Consider the following 20054-nt stretch of genomic DNA (forward strand, 5'->3'; position numbering starts at 1 on the left):
TATTTGATGAGCCCAAGTCCAGTTCCCTTCCTCCACATAGGGACTGTGATTGTGCTATTAACTTGATTCCTGGTTGTAAGTTCCCTAAGGGCCGACTTTTCAATCTGTCTGTGCCAGAGCATGCCGCCATGCGGAGCTATCTTAAGGAATCCTTGGAGAAAGGGCATATTCGGCCCTCTTCGTCACCATTGGGGGCGGGTTTCTTTTTTGTTGCTAAGAAGGATGGCTCCTTGAGACCCTGTATTGATTATCGTCTTCTTAATAAGATCACGGTTAAATTCCAATACCCCTTGCCTCTGCTTACTGATTTGTTTGCTCAGATTAAGGGGGCTAGTTGGTTTACTAAGATTGACCTCCGAGGGGCATATAATCTTGTTCGTATTAAACAGGGTGACGAATGGAAAACTGCATTTAATACGCCCGAAGGCCATTTTGAATACCTTGTGATGCCATTTGGGCTCTCTAATGCTCCATCTGTGTTCCAGTCTTTCATGCATGATATTTTCCGCAATTATCTTGATAAATTCATGGTCGTATATTTGGATGATATTTTGATTTTTTCCAATGATTGGGAGTCTCATGTGAAGCAGGTCAGGATGGTGTTCCAGATCCTTCGTGATAATGCTTTATTTGTGAAGGGGTCTAAGTGGCTAGTCGGAGTTCAGAAGGTCTCTTTTTTGGGTTTTATTTTTCTCCCTCGTCTATAGAAATGGATCCTGTTAAGGTCCAAGCTATTCATGACTGGATCCAACCCACATCTGTGAAGGGACTTCAAAAATTTTTGGGCTTTGCTAATTTCTATCGCCGTTTCATTGCCAACTTTTCCAGTGTGGTTAAGCCTCTTACTGATTTGACGAAGAAAGGCGCTGATGTGACTAATTGGTCCTCTGAGGCTGTTGAGGCCTTTCAGGAGCTTAAACGCCGATTTACTTCTGCCCCTGTATTGCGTCAACCGGATGTTTCTCTTCTTTTTCAGGTTGAGGTCGACGCTTCTGAGATTGGGGCAGGGGCCGTTTTGTCTCAGAGGGAGTCTGGTGGTTCTTTGATGAAACCGTGTGCTTTTTTTTTCCAGAAAGTTTTCGCCTGCGGAACGCAATTATGATGTCGGCAATCGGGAGTTGTTGGCTATGAAGTGGGCGTTTGAGGAGTGGCGACATTGGCTTGAGGGAGCTAAACACCGTGTTGTAGTCCTGACCGATCATAAGAATCTGATTTACCTTGAGTCGGCCAAGCGGCTGAATCCTAGACAGGCTCGATGGTCCCTGTTTTTCTTTCGTTTTGATTTTGTGGTCTCGTATTTTCCGGGATCTAAGAATGTTAAGGCTGATGCCCTCTCTAGGAGTTTTTCGCCTGATTCTCCTGGAGTCCTGGAGCCGGTTGGCATTCTTAAGGAGGGGGTGATTCTTTCTGCTATCTCCCCTGATTTGCGGCGGGTGCTTCAGGAATTTCAGGCTGATAGGCCTGACCGCTGTCCAGTGGGGAAGCTGTTTGTTCCTGATAGATAGACAAGTAAGGTAATTTCTAAGGTTCATTGTTCAGTGTTGGCTGGTCATCCTGGGATTTTTGGTACCAGAGATTTGGTTGCTAGGTCCTTTTGGTGGCCTTCCTTGTCTCGCGATGTGCGTGCTTTTGTGCAGTCCTGTGGGACTTGCGCCCGGGCCAAGCCTTGCTGTTCCCGCGCTAGTGGGTTGCTTTTGCCTTTGCCGGTCCCTGAGAGGCCCTGGACGCATATTTCCATGGATTTTATTTCGGATCTTCCTGTTTCCCAGAAGATGTCTGTTATCTGGGTTGTTTGTGACCGGTTATCTAAAATGGTCCATCTGGTACCTTTGCCTAAGTTGCCTTCCTCCTCAGATCTGGTTCCATTGTTTTTTCAGCATGTGGTTCGTTTGCATGGCATCCCGGAGAATATTGTGTCTGACAGAGGTTCTCAGTTTGTCTCTAGATTTTGGCGGGCCTTTTGTGCTAGGATGGGCACTGATTTGTCTTTTTCTTCGGCGTTTCATCCTCAGACTAATGGCCAAACTGAGCGAACTAATCAGACCTTGGAGACCTATTTGAGATGCTTTGTGTCTGCTGATCACGATGATTGGGTGTCTTTCTTGCCGTTGGCCGAGTTTGCCCTTAATAATGGGGCTAGTTCGGCTACTTTGGTTTCACCTTTCTTTTGTAATTTTGGTTTTCATCCTCGTTTTTCTTCTAGGCAGGTTGAGCCTTCTGATTGTCCTGGTGTTAATTCTGTGGTGGTCAGGCTGCAGCAGATTTGGACTCATGTGGTGGACAATTTGACGTTGTCTCAGGAAAGGGTTCAACGTTTTTCTAACCGCCGTCGGCGTGTTGGTCCCCGGCTTCGTGTGGGGGATTTGGTTTGGTTGTCTTCTCGTCATGTTCCTATGAAGGTTTCTTCTCCTAAGTTTAAGCCTCAGTTTATTGGTCCTTATAAAATTTCTGAAATTATTAATCCGGTGTCTTTTCGTTTGGCTCTTCCTGCCTCTTTTGCTATTCATGATGTTTTCCATAGATCTTTGTTGCGGAGATATGTGATGCCCATTGTTCCCTCGGTTGACCCTCCTGCCTCCTCCTGCTCCTCCTGCCTCCTGCCTGCTTGGTTGAGGGAGAGTTGGAATATGAGGTTGAGAAGATTTTGGATTCTCGTTTTTCGAGGCGGAGGCTTCAGTATCTTGTCAAGTGGAAGGGTTATGGCCAGGAGGATAATTCTTGGGTTGTTGCCTCCGATGTTCATGCTACCGATTTGGTTCGTGCTTTTCACTTGGCTCGTCCGGATCGGCCTGGGGGCTCTGGTGAGGGTTTGGTGACCCCTCCTCAAGGGGGGGTACTGTTGTGAATTCCGCTCTTGGGCTCCCTCCAGTGGTTGTAAGTGGCACTCTTGTGAGTTCTGCTCTTGGGCTCCCTCTTGTGGTTTCTAGTGGTATGGCTGCTCCTTGGAGTTAGCTGTCATCAGCTGCCTCCACTTATTGTCCGCTATTTAAGTCTGGCTCTTTATTCAGCCTGTGCCACTTGTCAATGTTCCTAGCTGGATTCACATCTCTGCTTGGATTCTCCTGGTTTCCTGACCAGTTCTGCAAAGATAAGTTCTGGCTTTGCTCATTTCAGTCCACATGTTGTGGACTTATTGTTCTGTGCATTCTATATTTGTCCAGTTGTCAGTATGGATTTTTTCTGTTAGCTGGAAGCTCTGGGAAGCAGATTTACCCTCCACACCTTTAGTCAGGTGTGGAGATTTTGTAAACTCTGTGTGGATTGTTTTGTAGTTTTTATACTGACCGCACAGTATCCTTTCCTGTCCTATTTATCAAGCTAGACTGGCCTCCTATGCTAAAATCTGATTTCATTTCTGCGTATGTTATTTTCCCCTCCTCTCACCGTCAATATTTGTGGGCGGCTATCTTTCCTTTGGGGATTTTCTCTGAGGCAAGATAGGTTTCCTGTTTCCATCTTTAGGGGAAGTTAGATCTTAGGCTGTGCCGAGGGGTCTAGGGAGCGTCAGGTACCCCCCACGGCTATTTTTAGTTGCGCTGCTAGGTTTAGGGTTTGCGGTCAGTACAGATACCACCTCCTTCAGAGCTTGTCTCATGTTGTTCCTAAACCATCAGATCATAACACCAGACCCAACTTGTAGGCCTAATGCAGTCTTGTTTCAACAACTACTTAACAAGAGCTTCAAGATAAAAGCGAGGGAGATGCAACAGAGAGAACACCTTGGAGCGGAAGACTCAGTTTGTAGACCACAATGAAACTTTTGGCCCCAATGCAGTTTTATAATTCTGACAGGCTGAAAACCAGCCTTTTTTTTTTTTTTTTAAGAGGAGGACAGCTGCTGCTAGTGGGCCTTACACCACAAAGTAGGCTCACTGCAGGTTGAAAAAAAGTTACATGGGTACACGGTCAGCATTGGTGTGCTCAGCGGAGGAAAAATGGAAGGAGGGACCGCAGACAGACTTAGTAGGCCTAAAATTTTCAAAAAATAGGCTAAAAGCTGTTTGAATTATCTTGCAGGGGTACACAGGCAGCATTGGTGTGGTCAGCGGAAGACGATTGGAAGGAGTGTCTGACACAGTTAATACTCCCAAAAAATAAATAGATGTTAATGTCTCGCAAAACAACAAACCCCCCAAAAAAGAGTGGCATACTTAGGTACAGGGGTGGGCTCCTCTGCTGAGTTTCAGACATAGTAATTTGGCGCTAAGTATTTACTGGTGTCAATATAGGACACTGACTCTGACTATTTTAACTAGCATCATACATGTCAACAAATTGGTATTGTCAGTGCCAGGCATTGAAGGATGTCAGTGCATAGACTAAACATTGGTGGAGCTGTGAGAGTTAATTTTGCAAGTGGTAGAGCACTGTTTCAGCTGGGGCCGGCGGTAAAGGCCCAGGGCCCCTCATGTTACAATGGTGTGTCTGACGTTGGGTGCGCGCCACCACCGCCAGAGACACTTTATTGTACTATGAGGGACCCAGTGGCAGTGCCGTCAACCAAAAGCAGGCACACCCACCTCTTCAGACAAACGGCACTTTCATGGGTGCTTGCGCCAAGTGGCGAGACTACAGCCCCGTGGGGGGAGTTAGCCCATTTAGGGAGGTGTAAACATGTCGTATGCTGGACAAACATGTCATATGCTGGGCAAACAGCTGCTGCAAATTAAGAGATTGGAACAGTCAGTAAGACCAGTCCACAAGCAAGACCTTTTTATAGGAAAGCTAGGTGTCAGCCGGGAAAGGTGGGGCAAAATAATTCGAAATCCATGAGTGGTTCATTTTAATGAAGGTTAGATCATCAACATTTTGGGTAGCCAGATGAGTCCTTGTTTCGGTCAATATTGAACCAGCAGCACTGAATACTCTTTCTGATAGCACACTAGCTGCTGGGCAAGCAAGATCCTGCAAGGCATATTCTGCCAATTCAGGCCAGGTGTCTATTTTGGATGCCCAGTAATCAAATGGGAATGACGGTTGATGGAGAACATCAAAAAGGGATGAAAAATAGTTAGTAACCATACTGGACAAATGTTGTCTCCTGTCACTTTGAATTGGTGCTGCAGTACCTGTCCTGTCTGCGGTCATTGCGAAATCACTCCACAACCTGGTCAGAAAACCCCTCTGTCCAACGCCACTACTGATTTGTGCACCTCTAACACCTCTGTCCTGTTACCCCCTGCAGCTTGTGTGAGAACCATCACCGGCGCTATGTGCTGGGAATGCCTGAATCAAACGGTCTACAAGACTTGCTTGTTTGGTTGCTAATATTTGTTCGAGGTTCTCATGTGGCATGATATTTTGCAATGTGCCTTTATAGCGAGGATCAAGGAGGCAGGCCAACCAGTAATCGTCATCGGTCATCATTTTAATAATGCGTGGGTCCCTTTTGAGGATACGTAAGGCATAATCCGCCATGTGGGCCAAAGTTCCAGTTGTCAAATCTGCGGTTGTGCTGGGTTGAGGGGAAGTTTCAGGCAAATCTACGTCACTTGTCTCCCTCAAAAAACCTGAACCCGGCCTTGCAACGCCACCAGTTTCTATTGGTCCCGGAGAAGCTTCCTCATTCAAAAAATACTCATCCCCATCATCCTCCTCGTCCTCCTCCTCTTCGCCCGCTACCTCGTCCTGTAGACTGCCCTGACCAGACAATGGCTGACTGTCATCAAGGCTTCCCTCTTCCTCGGCTGCAGACGCCTGCTCCTTTATGTGCGTCAAACTTTGCATCAGCAGACGCATTAGGGGGATGCTCATGCTTATTATGGCGTTGTCTGCACTAACCAGCCATGTGCATTCCTCAAAACACTGAAGGACTTGACACAGGTCTTGTACCTTCGACCACTGCACACCTGACAACTCCATGTCTGCCATCCAACTGCCTGCCCGTGTATGTGTATCCTCCCACAAATACATAACAGCACGCCTCTGTTCGCACAGTCTCTGAAGCATGTGCAGTGTGGAGTTCCACCTTGTTGCAACGTCGATGATTAGGCGATGCTGGGGAAGGTTCAAAGACCGCTGATGGTTCTGCATACGGCTGGAGTGTACGGGCGAACGGCGGATATGCGAGCAAAGTCTGCGCACTTTGAGGAGCAGGTCGGGTAACCCCGGATAACTTTTCAGGAAGCACTGCACCACCAGGTTTAAGGTGTGAGGCAGGCAAGGAATGTGTTTCAGTTGTGAAAGGGATATGGCAGCCATAAAATTCCTTCCGTTATCATTCACTACCTTGCCTGCCTCAAGATGTACACTCCCCAGCCATGACTGAGTTTCTTGCTGCAAGAACTCGGACAGAACTTCCGTGGTGTGTCTGTTGTTGCCCAAACACTTCATTGCCAATACAGCCTGCTGAAGCTTGCCACTAGCTGTCCCACAATGGGACACCTCGTGTGCAACAGTGGCAGCTGCGGATGGAGTGGTCGTGCGACTGCGGTCTGTGGACAAGCTCTCGCTTCTGCAGGAGGATGAGGAGGAGGAGGAGGGGCAAACGCCTACAGCCAACTGTTTCCTAGACCATGGGCTAGGCAGAACTGTCCCAATATTGCTGTCCTCTGTGGACCCTGCATCCACCACATTAACCCAGTGTGCCATGATGGACACGTAACATCCCTGGCCATGCCTACTGGTCCATACATCTGTTGTCAGGTGCACCTTTGTACTCACAGATTGCCTGAGTGCATGGATGATGCGGTCTTTTACATGCTGGTGGAGGGCTGGGATGGCTTTTCTCGAAAAGAAGTGTCGACTGGGTAGCTCGTAGCGTGGTACAGCGTAGTCCATCAGGGCTTTGAAAGCTTCGCTTTCAACTAACCGGTAGGGCATCGTCTCTAACGAGATTAGTCTAGCAATGTTGGCGTTCAAAACCTGTGTACGCAGATGCGAGGATGAGTACTTCCTTTTCCTAACGAGAGTCTCATGTAGGGTGAGCTGGACTGGAGAGCTGCAGATCGTGGAACTAGCGGGGGTGCCGGTGGACATGGCAGACTGAGAGAGGGTTGGAGATGGTATTCTTGCTAGTGCCCTACATGCAGTGTTTCCTACCACGAACCTGGTGATTCCCTAACTGCTTTTGCCTGGCGACGAAACCTGCATATTTACTGCAGGTGGTGCGGGAAATGGTGGGCTTACAGTGAGGGAAGGGATGTAGCGTTGCTGACTAGCTTCATTGGCCGAGGGTGCTACAACCTTAAGAGACGTTTGGTAGTTAGTCCAGGCTTGCAAATGCATGGTGGTTAAATGTCTACGCATGCAACTTGCATTTAGACTTTTAAGATTCTGACCTCTGCTTAAGGTAGTTGAACATTTTTGACAGATGACTTTGCGCTGATCATTTGGATGTTGTTTAAAAAAATGCCAGACTGCACTCTTTCTACTATCGGATACCTTTTCAGGCATTGCAGACTGAGCTTCTTTAACCGGATGGCCACGCTGTCCTACAACTGGTTTTGCCACGCGTTTTTGGCCAGATACGGGCCTGGCAGATGGAACCTGTTGCGATGTTGATGCCTGCTGCGGCTCCTCCTCCTCCGCGTCAGAGCTACTGCCGCCTGCACCCTGTTCCCCCAATGGCTGCCAATCGGGGTCAACAACTGGGTCATCTATGACCTCCTCTTCTATCTTGTGTGCAACTTTGTCTGTGTCACCGTATAAGCCGGTGGTATAGCGTTCGTGACGGGGCACCATAGTCTCATCAGGGTCTGATTCTGGATCAGTACACTGCGAGGGCAATGTTCTGGTCTGAGTAACCAAATTAACGGTATTTGTTACTGTAAAACCAGTTACAAGGTGAACTCAAACTTCTGTTGGATTTATATATCTCTTTATAGGTGGGTGAGACTGCAGGGAAAATCAGGCCCAATGTATAACAGTACACAGCTTCAGTGGCAGACAGATATGCCACTAACAGGACTGACGCAGATGCAGACACTACCAATAAAAATCTCCCCCTTTTTATTTTTTCTGGGAGAATATTGAAAAAATGTGGCCCACTCTTATACTGTATATGTTCTGTGGCATAAAATGAAAGACAGATGCCACACACACGACTGGCACTGAGGCAGAATTGCCAATCTTAATCTCCCACTATTTTTTTTTATTTATGGGAGAATTGGCAAGAAATCAGGCCTACTGTTAGACTCTATGTTTTCTGTGGCACAAAATTAGAGACAGATGGCACACACTGGACTGGCACTGATACAGAAATGCCAATCTAAATCTCCCACTATTTTTTTTTCCTGGGAGAATTTAAAAAAAATCTGGCCCAGTATTACACACTAGGTTTTCTGTGGCACAAAATTAGAGACAGATGTCACACACAGCACTGCCACTGAGGCAGAATTGCCAATCTTAATCTCCCACTATTTTTTTATTTATTTATGGGAGAATTGGCAAGAAATCAGGCCCACTGTTAGACTCTATGTTTTCTGTGGAACAAAATGAGAGACAGATGCCACACACAGGACTGGCACTGAGGCAGAAATGCCAATCTTAATCTCCCACTATTTTTTTTTTCCTGGGAGAATTTAAAAAAAAATCTGGCCCAGTATTACACACTAGGTTTTCTGTGGCACAAAATTAGAGACAGATGCCACACACAGCACTGGCACTGAGGCAGAATTGCCAATCCTAATCTCCCACAATTTTTTTTTTCTGGGACAATTGTCAAAAAATCTGACCCAGTGTTACACATTAGGTTTAAGTGGCACAAAATGAGAGACTGATGGCACACACAGGACTGGCACTGAGGCGGAAATGCCAATCTTAATCTCCCACTTTTTTTTTTCCTGGGAGAATTTAAAAAAAATCTGGCCCAGTATTACACACTAGGTTTTCTGTGGCACAAAATTAGAGACAGATGTCACACACAGCACTGCCACTGAGGCAGAATTGCCAATCTTAATCTCCCACTATTTTTTTTTTAATTTATGGGAGAATTGGCAAGAAATCAGGCCCACTGTTAGACTCTATGTTTTCTGTGGAACAAAATGAGAGACAGACGCCACACACAGGACTGGCACTGAGGCAGAAATGCCAATCTTAATCTCCCACTATTTTTTTTCCTGGGAGAATTTAAAAAAAAACTGGTCTATTATTACACACTAGGTTTTCTGTGGCACAAAATTAGAGTAGGATGTCACACACAGCACTGCCACTGAGGCAGAATTGCCAATCTTAATCTCCCACTATTTTTTTTTTATTTATGGGAGAATTGGCAAGAAATCAGGCCTACTGTTAGACTCTATGTTTTCTGTGGCACAAAATTAGAGACAGATGGCACACACTGGACTGGCACTGATACAGAAATGCCAATCTAAATCTCCCACTATTTTTTTTTCCTGGGAGAATTTAAAAAAAATCTGGCCCAGTATTACACACTAGGTTTTCTGTGGCACAAAATTAGAGACAGATGCCACACACAGCACTGACACTGAGGCAGAATTGCCAGTCCTAATCTCCCACAATTTTTTTTTCTGGGACAATTGTCAAAAAATCTGGCCCAGTGTTACACACTAGGTTTAATGTGGCACAAAATGAGAGACTGATGGCACACACAGGACTGGCACTGAGGCAGAAATGCCAATCTTAATCTCCCACTTTTTTTTTCCTGGGAGAATTTAAAAAAAATCTGGCCCAGTATTACACACTAGGTTTTCTGTGGCACAAAATTAAAGGCAGATGCCACACACACAACTGGCACTGAGGCAGAATTGCCAATCTTAATCTCCCACTATTTTTTTTTTATTTATGGGAGAATTGGCAAGAAATCAGGCCCACTGTTAGACTGTATGTTTTCTGTGGTTTCATGAAACCCGACTTTGCCAAAAGTCGTCGACTTATGAAAATGACCGATCCGTTTCGCTCAACCCTATATATACAGTGGGGCAAAAAAGTATTTAGTCAGTCAGCAATAGTGCAAGTTCCACCACTTAAAAAGATGAGAGGCGTCTGTAATTTACATCATAGGTAGACCTCAACTATGGGAGACAAACTGAGAAAAAAAAATCCAGAAAATCACATTGTCTGTTTTTTTAACATTTTATTTGCATATTATGGTGGAAAATAAGTATTTGGTCAGAAACAAAATTTCATCTCAATACTTTGTAATATATCCTTTGTTGGCAATGACAGAGGTCAAACGTTTTCTGTAAGTCTTCACAAGGTTGCCACACACTGTTGTTGGTATGTTGGCCCATTCCTCCATGCAGATCTCCTCTAGAGCAGTGATGCTTTTGGCTTTTCGCTTGGCAACACGGACTTTCAACTCCCTCCAAAGGTTTTCTATAGGGTTGAGATCTGGAGACTGGCTAGGCCACTCCAGGACCTTGAAATGCTTCTTACGAAGCACTCCTTCATTTCCCTGGCGGTGTGCTTTGGATCATTGTCATGTTGAAAGACCCAGCCACGTTTCATCTTCAATGCCCTTGCTGATGGAAGGAGGTTTGCACTCAAAATCCCACGATACATGGCCCCATTCATTCTTTCATGTACCCGGATCAGTCGTCCTGGCCCCTTTGCAGAGAAACAGCCCCAAAGCATGATGTTTCCACCACCATGCTTTACAGTAGGTATGGTGTTTGATGGATGCAACTCAGTATTCTTTTTCCTCCAAACACGACAAGTTGTGTTTCTACCAAACAGTTCCAGTTTGGTTTCATCAGACCATAGGACATTCTCCCAAAACTCCTCTGGATCATCCAAATGCTCTCTAGCAAACTTCAGACGGGCCCGGACATGTACTGGCTTAAGCAGTGGGACACGTCTGGCACTGCAGGATCTGAGTCCATGGTGGCGTAGTGTGTTACTTATGGTAGGCCTTGTTACATTGGTCCCAGCTCTCTGCAGTTCATTCACTAGGTCCCCCCGCGTGGTTCTGGGATTTTTGCTCACCGTTCTTGTGATCATTCTGACCCCACGGGGTGGGATTTTGCGTGGAGCCCCAGATCGAGGGAGATTATCAGTGGTCTTGTATGTCTTCCATTTTCTAATTATTGCTCCCACTGTTGATTTCTTCACTCCAAGCTGGTTGGCTCTTGCAGATTCAGTCTTCCCAGCCTGGTGCAGGGCTACAATTTTGTTTCTGGTGTCCTTTGACAGCTCTTTGGTCTTCACCATAGTGGAGATTGGAGTCAGACTGTTTGAGGGTGTGCACAGGTGTCTTTTTATACTGATAACAAGTTTAAACAGGTGCCATTACTACAGGTAATGAGTGGAGGAAAGAGGAGACTCTTAAAGAAGAAGTTACAGGTCTGTGAGAGCCAGAAATCTTGATTGTTTGTTTCTGACCAAATACTTATTTTCCACCATAATATGCAAAAAGAATGATAAAAAAACAGACAATGTGATTTTCTGGATTTTTTTTTCTCAGTTTGTCTCCCATAGTTGAGGTCTACCTATGATGTAAATTACAGACGCCTCTCATCTTTTTAAGTGGTGGAACTTGCACTATTGCTGACTGACTAAATACTTTTTTGCCCCACTGTGTATATATATATATATATATATATATATATATATATATATATATATATATATATATATATATAAAAAGAAAACAAAAAGCAGCACCAAAAGAAAACAAAGGGTGCAAAAAATCCTTCCAGGTATATACCAAACCCCATACTATATTCCCAAAAAAATGAAGGCAGCACTCCAATAGCAAAAATTGGCCCATGTGCGACGTTTCAGTCCAGGATGTGTATATATATATATATATATATATATATATGGAGCGCCCCCAGACACAGGGCCACGCGTTCTCAGTACCGGGCCTCTTCTGGTTCGGTTCTGGAGCTGTCATGGTGGCTAGACCCGGTCCACGACCCTGCTAAGGGGCGTCCAATAAAGGTGGTACAGTCGGTCAGGGATTCGTGACGCCACCTGTGGTGTTCGGTCAGGGCGACCGACGCTGCTGTGGGGTCCGCTGGGGTTATGGAATGGCAGCTGGATGGTATACCTTCCCACAGGTGAAGTATGTCCCCAGGGCTTCCCAGTAAGGTGGATGGTGATGGTGTGAGGTGCAGTCAATAACGAGGACACAAGGTTACAGTCTCTTTACCTCTTTACTGAAGACTTCAGGATCCGCAATCCAGAGCACGCTTAACAGGGCTATCTGAGACCGGCCGGTCTGATAGGCACTTCCAGAGTTCCCTTTGCAGGTGGAAATCAATAGCGCCTGTGTGTTGTAGTGCTATCCTGCTGAGCATTCGGAATAGTCCTCACAACTTCTGTTCTCGTTCGTTCTTTCTAATATGTTCCAGATGTTTCTAGTTCAACGTCCCCAGGTATGTTATGGCTAGGACGCACCCGTATGACGGGAAGGCCTGGAGGTCTTCCGGGACCCTAGAGTCGCCCCTCTTCCACTGTTGCCCCCTATGTCTTCGTAGGTGTTTAGGTTAGACAGCCAACCTATAATTAACTGTCCTGCGGAGTTTGAAGTAAGGCGTAGAGTCAGTTACTCCCTCGGTGTTCCGGCCACCGGCTACGTGCCTCAGTAGGATGTTGCCTCGGTCTCACGGCACGACTCCTACTGGCTCTCCTTTGTGCTTGATCTCGTTTCTCACTGTCTCACAATATCCTTCGCGTCGTGTCTCTTTCTTAGGATACCGCCGCGGGGTGTGCAGGAGCGGTTCCGTAACGTTCTGTTCTGGTCACTAGGTGCCTGCCAGGTTCCCACGCCTGATAGGGACCCCCCTGCGTCTTCTCCCTGCAACACCCCCTGCCACAGGATGTTGCCTGAATCCAACCCAGTCAGCTTCTGACTAACTTTCTATCCAACCCCTAGTTTTACCAGTGTGAGGAGGGGCCCAATAAATAAAGCCTTTTGCTCCCCCTAGTGGCTGGAGTGTGAAGTGTAATGTGTGCTGGTGATACCTGGTCAGTGGAATTCCTTCAGTGCCATCAGACGTACCATCACTCCCCTTAGGCTACGTTCACATTAGCGTCGCGTCGCTGTTGCGTCGGCGACGCAGCAGCGACGCACGGAAAAACGCGCGCAAACGCGCGCAAAAACGCGCGCGTTTTGCGACGCGTGCGTCGTTTTTTGACGAAATCGGACGCAAGAAAAATGCAACTTGTAGCGTTTTCTTGCGTCCGACGCTAGCGTCTAAAACGACGCACGTGTCGGAAAACGCGTGCAAAAAGACGCACGCGTCCCCTATGTTAAACATACGGGCGCGTCGCCGCTGCGTCGCCGCTGCGTCGCCGACGCAACAGCGACGCACATTAGCGTAACGCTAATGTGAACGTAGCCTTAGTGGCAGAGTGTCATACTGTAGCGACCAGATCTCTGGGGCTCTGCACTCCCCCCCCGGTTAAATCCAGTACTCCTGGACTGGGAAGAAGAACAACAATACAATTCAGCAAAAGACATACAAAATTTTGAAATGCTTAAAACAAGTAAATAGAACAATGCTTCCCTTTATGGGAGGTGAGGACACTTGAACGTTACAAACAAAACAAGATTAAATATTTTTAAATAACATTATGACTATAATTAACTCTTTTCACCCAACCGGGTATTCTACTCAGTGCAAATTCTGAACAATAAGTTAACTTTTCCTTTAAGGGCGTATAAGCTGAACCCACTAAAGGCCTACTATAAAATACTATAAAATAACTCAACTTGTCTTTCCTTTCTAGCTTCAGCAATGAAGGACCGCCTAGCTCCTGGGCCGGGCCTACTGTCATTGTCTCTCTTTCAGCAGCCAACTATCGTTCTACAGTTCTCAGGAGGACTCTCTCTCTAACCCCTACGGGTTTACTTTCAATCTTTCCTGTCCTCAATCTCTATCAACATTATCAAACTATTCTAAATTTCAACATTATTAACATTCCAACTTTTCTCAAGGCAACATTATAACTTCAGTGCAACATGTGAACATTCCCTTTAAGAGGGAACCAAGTCTCTCTGGGGTAGTGCAGATTCTCTCTGTCTGCAAGTCCAATGAAAGCAAGACCTTCTGCGTCATGTCCTCGGGACTCACGTCTAACGGTTCGCCCATAGATATCGGGAGCTGGGGCAGTATCCCCTTCATGGCGTACAGGGTTGTTACCCCAATCTCGGTAATGGGAGGCTGGTCACAGCCGGGATGGGGAGCGGTCACCGGAGCTGGATCGGTCAGCAGGGCAGGGTCTCTTTTGGTACCTGCGTCTGATGTAGTTCCACCGATGTCGATCGGCTCCGCTGACGAGGACGCTGGAGTCTGCGGCGGCTCTGACCACGGCGCTCCCTGCGCGATCTTCTTGCACAGATCCGACTTCCATTTCTTCGCCGTCGCCGACCCCTCGCCTGGAGTCGGGTGGTTCGATGCCTCCTCCGGTAATTCCAGGGGATCCAGATCCCCCTGTGGCGGTAAGCCCTGGTCCGGCTCCGCTGGGTTGCAGTGATTCTGGGTCACTTCGTCGTCGTTCAGGCACTCGCTGGTTGCCGTCTCCTCTCCTGGTCCTGCGGCAGCACACACACGAGGCTCCTCCATTTTCTGGGGTTTGAGCTCCTCCATTCCTGAGCTCGTCATCCTGCAGCCATAGTCGGAGTGGGCGGATGTTGCTGTTCGCGCCGTTTTCTCGATCTCCTCCCATGACACGCCCTCCTTCTTCTCCTGCGCTCCTCGTGGCGTGGCAATGGCGGCGGTTTTGGCAGGAATCATACGTCAATAGCAGTACACAGTCTTTGCAATAAATCACAGTCCAAACACGTTTCAATCACAGTTCCAAGGCACACATGACCTGCTTCTCAGGCTTAAGTACGATCTTGTTCGTGACGCCAAGTTGGAGCGCCCCCAGACACAGGGCCACGCGTTCTCAGTACCGGGCCTCTTCTGGTTCGGTTCTGGAGCTGTCACGGTGGCTAGACCCGATCCGCGACCCTGCTAAGGGGCGTCCAATAAAGGTCGTACAGTTGGTCAGGGATTCGTGACGCCACCTGTGGTGTTCGGTCAGGGCGACCGACGCTGCTGTGGGGTCCGCTGGGGTGATGGAATGGCAGCTGGATGGTATACTGTTGTGAATTCTGTTGTCGGACTCCCTCCTGTGGTCGTGAATGGTACTTCGGCGAGTTCTGTCTATGGGCTTCCTCTGGTGGCTATGAGTGAAGCTGCTGCTTCTGAGGTTCCTTACACAGGTGACATGGTTTATCCTTTGGTTGGCTGCTCTATTTAACTCCTCTCAGATCGTTACTCCATGCCAGCTGTCAATTTTTTTGCATTTGTTCAGTTCGCTCCTGGATCTCTCTGGTGACCTGCCTTCTCCTGCAGAAGCTAAGTTCCTGATAGTCATTATTTGTTCACTGTTTTCTTGTCCAGCTGGTTATCATGATTTTGTCTTGCTAGCTGGAAGCTCTGGGATGCAGAGTGACCCCTCCGCACCGTGAGTCGGTGCGGAGGTCTTTTTTGCACACTCTGCATGGTCTTTTGTAGGTTTTTGTGCTGAACGCAAAGTTACCTTTCCTATCCTCTGTCTATTTAGTAAGTCTGGCCTCCCTTTGCTGAAACCTGTTTCATTTCTGCGTTTGTGAGTTTCATCTTTACTCACAGTCAATATATGTGGGGGGCTTCCTTTGCCTTTGGGGAATTTCTCTGAGGCAAGGTAGGCTTTATTTTCCATCTCTAGGGCTAGATAGCTCTTAGGCTGTGACGAGGCGCCTAGGTCTGGTCAGGAGAGCTCCACGGCTATTTCTAGTGTGTGTGATAGGATTAGGGCTTGCGGTCAGCAGAGTTCCCACATCCCAGAGCTCGTCCTGTATGAGGTTTAACTATCAGGTCATTCCGGGTGCTCCTAACCACCAGGTCATGACAGTACAGCTGGCCCAAAGTATTAATGCATCTCAATAGAGGGATAAGAGAACTTCTGAGACCATTTTTTTTTCTTTGCACTGTGTTTTGATTTTCTTTTCCCCTAGACCTTTGGGTGGTTCAGGACACAGGTGTAGATATGGACATTCAAGGTCTGTCCTCTTGTGTGGATCATCTCACTGCAAGAGTACAAAACATTCAAGATTTTGTGGTTCAGAATCCTATGTTAGAGCCTAGAATTCCTATTCCTGACTTATTTTCTGGGGATAGATCTAGGTTCTTGAATTTCAAAAATAATTGTAAACTGTTTCTAGCTTTGAAACCCCGCTCCCCTGGTGACCCCGCTCAACAAGTAAAGATAATTATTTCTTTGTTGCGTGGTGACCCTCAAGACTGGGCATTTTCCCTTGCGCCAGGAGATCCTGCATTGCGTGATGTTGATGCGTTTTGTCTGGCGCTTGGATTGCTTTATGATGAACCAAATTCAGTGGATCAGGCAGAGAAAATCTTGCTGGCTTTGTGTCAGGGTCAGGATGAAGCGGAGGTGTACTGTCAGAAGTTTAGAAAGTGGTCTGTGCTTACTTAGTGGAATGAATGTGCCCTGGCGGCAATTTTCAGAAAGGGTCTTTCTGAAGCCCTTAAGGATGTCATGGTGGGATTTCCCACGCCTGCTGGTCTGAATGAGTCTATGTCTTTGGCCATTCAGATCGATCTGCGCATGCGTGAGCGCAAAGCTGTGCACCATCTGGCGGTATTCTCTGAGCATAGGACTGAGCCTATGCAGTGTGATAGGACTTTGACCAGAGCTGAACGGCAAGAACACAGACATCGGAATGGGCTGTGTTTTTACTGTGGTGATTCCACTCATGCTATCTCCGATTGTCCTAAGCGCACTAAGCGGTTCGCTAGGTCTGTCACCATTGGTACGGTACAGTCTAAATTTCTTTTGTCCGTTACTCTGATTTGCTCTCTGTCGTCCTATTCTGTAATGGCATTTGTGGATTCAGGCGCTGCCCTGAATTTGATGGACTTGGAGTTTGCCAGGCGCTGTGGTTTTTTCTTGGAGCCCTTGCAGTATCCTATTCCATTGAGAGGAATTGATGCTACGCCTTTGGCCAAGAATAAGCCTCAGTACTGGACTCAATTGACCATGTGCATGGCTCCTGCACATCAGGAGGATATTCGCTTTTTGGTGTTGCATAATCTGCATGATGTGGTCGTTTTGGGATTGCCATGGCTACAGGTCCATAATCCAGTGTTGGATTGGAAATCTATGTCTGTGTCCGGCTGGGGTTGTCAGGGAGTACATGGTGATGTTCCATTGCTGTCAATTTCGCCTTCCACTCCTTCTGAAGTTCCTGAGTTTTTATCAGATTACCGGGATGTATTTGATGAGCCCAAATCCGGTGCCCTACCTCCTCATAGGGATTGCGACTGTGCTATTAATTTGATTCCTGGTAGTAAGTTTCCTAAGGGCCGTCTGTTTAATTTATCTGTGCCAGAGCACGCCGCTATGCGGAGTTATATAAAGGAATCCTTGGAGAAGGGTCATATTCGTGCGTCTTCGTCACCATTGGGAGCAGGGTTCTTTTTTGTGGCCAAGAAGGATGGTTCTTTGAGACCTTGTATTGATTACCGCCTTCTTAATAAGATCACAGTCAAATTTCAGTATCCTTTGCCGCTGCTGTCTGATTTATTTGCTCGGATTAAGGGGGCTAGTTGGTTCACCAAGATAGATCTGTGTTGTGCGTATAATCTTGTGCGAATTAAACAGGGTGATGAATGAAAAACGGCATTTAATACGCCCGAGGGCCATTTTGAGTACCTGGTTATGCCATTCGGGCTTTCTAATGCTCCATCTGTGTTTCAGTCCTTTATGCATGACATCTTCCGAGAGTACTTGGATAGATTCATGATTGTATATTTGGATGACATTTTGGTCTTTTCGGATGATTGGGAGTCTCATGTGAAGCAGGTCAGAATGGTGTTCCAGGTCCTTCGTGCGAATTCCTTGTTTGTGAAGGGGTCAAAGTGTCTCTTTGGAGTTCAGAAGGTTTCATTTTTGGGTTTCATTTTTTCCCCTTCTACTATCGAGATGGACCCTGTTAAAGTTCAGGCCATTTACGATTGGACTCAGCCGACAGGGGTCAGTATTGGGACCTGTTCTCTTCAACATATTCATTAATGATCTGGTAGAAGGTTTACACAGTAAAATATCGATATTTGCAGATGATACAAAACTATGTAAAGCAGTTAATACAAGAGAAGATAGTATTCTGCTACAGATGGATCTGGATAAGTTGGAAACTTGGGCTGAAAGGTGGCAGATGAGGTTTAACAATGATAAATGTAAGGTTATACACATGGGAAGAAGGAATCAATATCACCATTACACACTGAATGGGAAACCACTGGGTAAATCTGACAGGGAGAAGGACTTGGGGATCCTAGTTAATGATAAACTTACCCGGGGCAGCCAGTGCCAGGCAGCAGCTGCCAAGGCAAACAGGATCATGGGGTGCATTAAAAGAGGTCTGTATACACATGATGAGAGCATTATACTGCCTCTGTACAAATCCCTAGTTAGACCGCACATGGAGTACTGTGTCCAGTTTTGGGCACCGGTGCTCAGGAAGGATATAATGGAACTAGAGAGAGTACAAAGGAGGGCAACAAAATTAATAAAGGGGATGGGAGAACTACAATACCCAGATAGATTAGCGAAATTAGGATTATTTAGTCTAGAAAAAAGACGACTGAGGGGCGATCTAATAACCATGTATAAGTATATAAGGGGACAATACAAATATCTCGCTGAGGATCTGTTTATACCAAGGAAGGTGACGGGCACAAGGGGGCATTCTTTGCGTCTGGAGGAGAGAAGGTTTTTCCACCAACATAGAAGAGGATTCTTTACTGTTAGGGCAGTGAGAATCTGGAATTGCTTGTCTGAGGAGGTGGTGATGGCGAACTCAGTCGAGGGGTTCAAGAGAGGCCTGGATGTCTTCCTGGAGCAGAACAATATTGTATCATACAATTAGATTCTGTAGAAGGACGTAGATCTGGGGATTTATTATGATGGAATATAGGCTGAACTGGATGGACAAATGTCTTTTTTCGGCCTTACTAACTATGTTACTATGTTACTATGTTATCTGTGAATAGCTTGCAGAAGTTCCTGGGCTTTGCTAATTTTTATCGTCGCTTCATCGCTAATTTTTCCAGTATTGCTAAACCGTTGACTGATTTGACCAAGAAAGGTGCTGATGTGGTCAATTGGTCCTCTGCGGCTGTAGACGCTTTTCAGGAGTTGAAGCGACGTTTTGCTTCTGCCCCTGTGTTGTGCCAGCCAGATGTTTCGCTCCCTTTTCAGGTTGAGGTTGATGCTTCTGAAATTGGAGCAGGGGCTGTTTTGTCGCAAAGAAGTTCTGATGGCTCGGTGATGAAACCCTGTGCCTTCTTTTCTAGAAAATTCTCGCCTGCTGAGCGCAATTATGATGTGGGCAATCGGGAGTTGTTGGCCATGAAGTGGGCATTCGAGGAGTGGCGTCATTGGCTTGAAGGAGCTAAACATCGTGTGGTGGTCTTGACGGATCACAAGAATTTAACTTATCTCGAGTCTGCCAAACGGTTGAATCCGAGACAGGCTCGATGGTCGCTCTTTTTCTCCCGTTTTGATTTTGTGGTTTCATACCTTCCGGGATCTAAGAATGTGAAGGCTGACGCCCTGTCAATGAGTTTTGTGCCTGACTCTCCGGGTGTTCCTGAGCCGGCGGGTATTCTTAAAGAAGGGGTAATTTTGTCTGCCATTTCCCCTGATTTGCGGCGTGTGCTGCAAAAGTTTCAGGCTGATAGACCTGACCGTTGTCCTACGGAGAAACTGTTTGTCCCTGATAGATGGACTAGTAGAGTTATCTCTGAGATTCATTGTTCGGTGTTGGCTGGTCATCCTGGAATCTTTGGTACCAGAGATTTGGTGGCTAGATCCTTTTGGTGGCCTTCTTTGTCATGGGATGTGCGTTCTTTTGTGCAGTCCTGTGGGACTTGTGCTCGGGCTAAGCCCTGCTGTTCTCGTGCCAGTGGGTTGCTTTTGCCCTTGCCGATCCCGAAGAGGCCCTGGATGCATATTTCCATGGATTTTATTTCAGATCTCCCTGTTTCTCAAAGGATGTCGGTCATTTGGGTGGTTTGTGATCGCTTCTCTAAGATGGTCCATTTGGTACCCTTATCTAAATTGCCTTCCTCCTCTGATTTGGTGCCATTGTT

General features: G+C 46.7%; 1 protein-coding gene across 1 annotated transcript in view; it reads right to left on the minus strand.

Annotated features, from left to right (window-relative positions):
- Nucleotides 1-20054, minus strand: part of LOC138671742 (cyclic nucleotide-gated channel beta-1-like) — a 120475-nt gene that overhangs the window by 89726 nt on the left and 10695 nt on the right. Inside the window, exon 3 of the mRNA XM_069759892.1 lies at nt 13983-14443. Within this exon, the coding sequence (XP_069615993.1) occupies nt 13983-14443 (461 nt within the window). The remainder of the gene's footprint in view (nt 1-13982; nt 14444-20054) is intronic.

The sequence above is a fragment of the Ranitomeya imitator genome, chromosome 3 (genome assembly GCF_032444005.1).
Source record: "Ranitomeya imitator isolate aRanImi1 chromosome 3, aRanImi1.pri, whole genome shotgun sequence".
NCBI classification, from domain to species: Eukaryota; Metazoa; Chordata; class Amphibia; order Anura; family Dendrobatidae; genus Ranitomeya; species Ranitomeya imitator.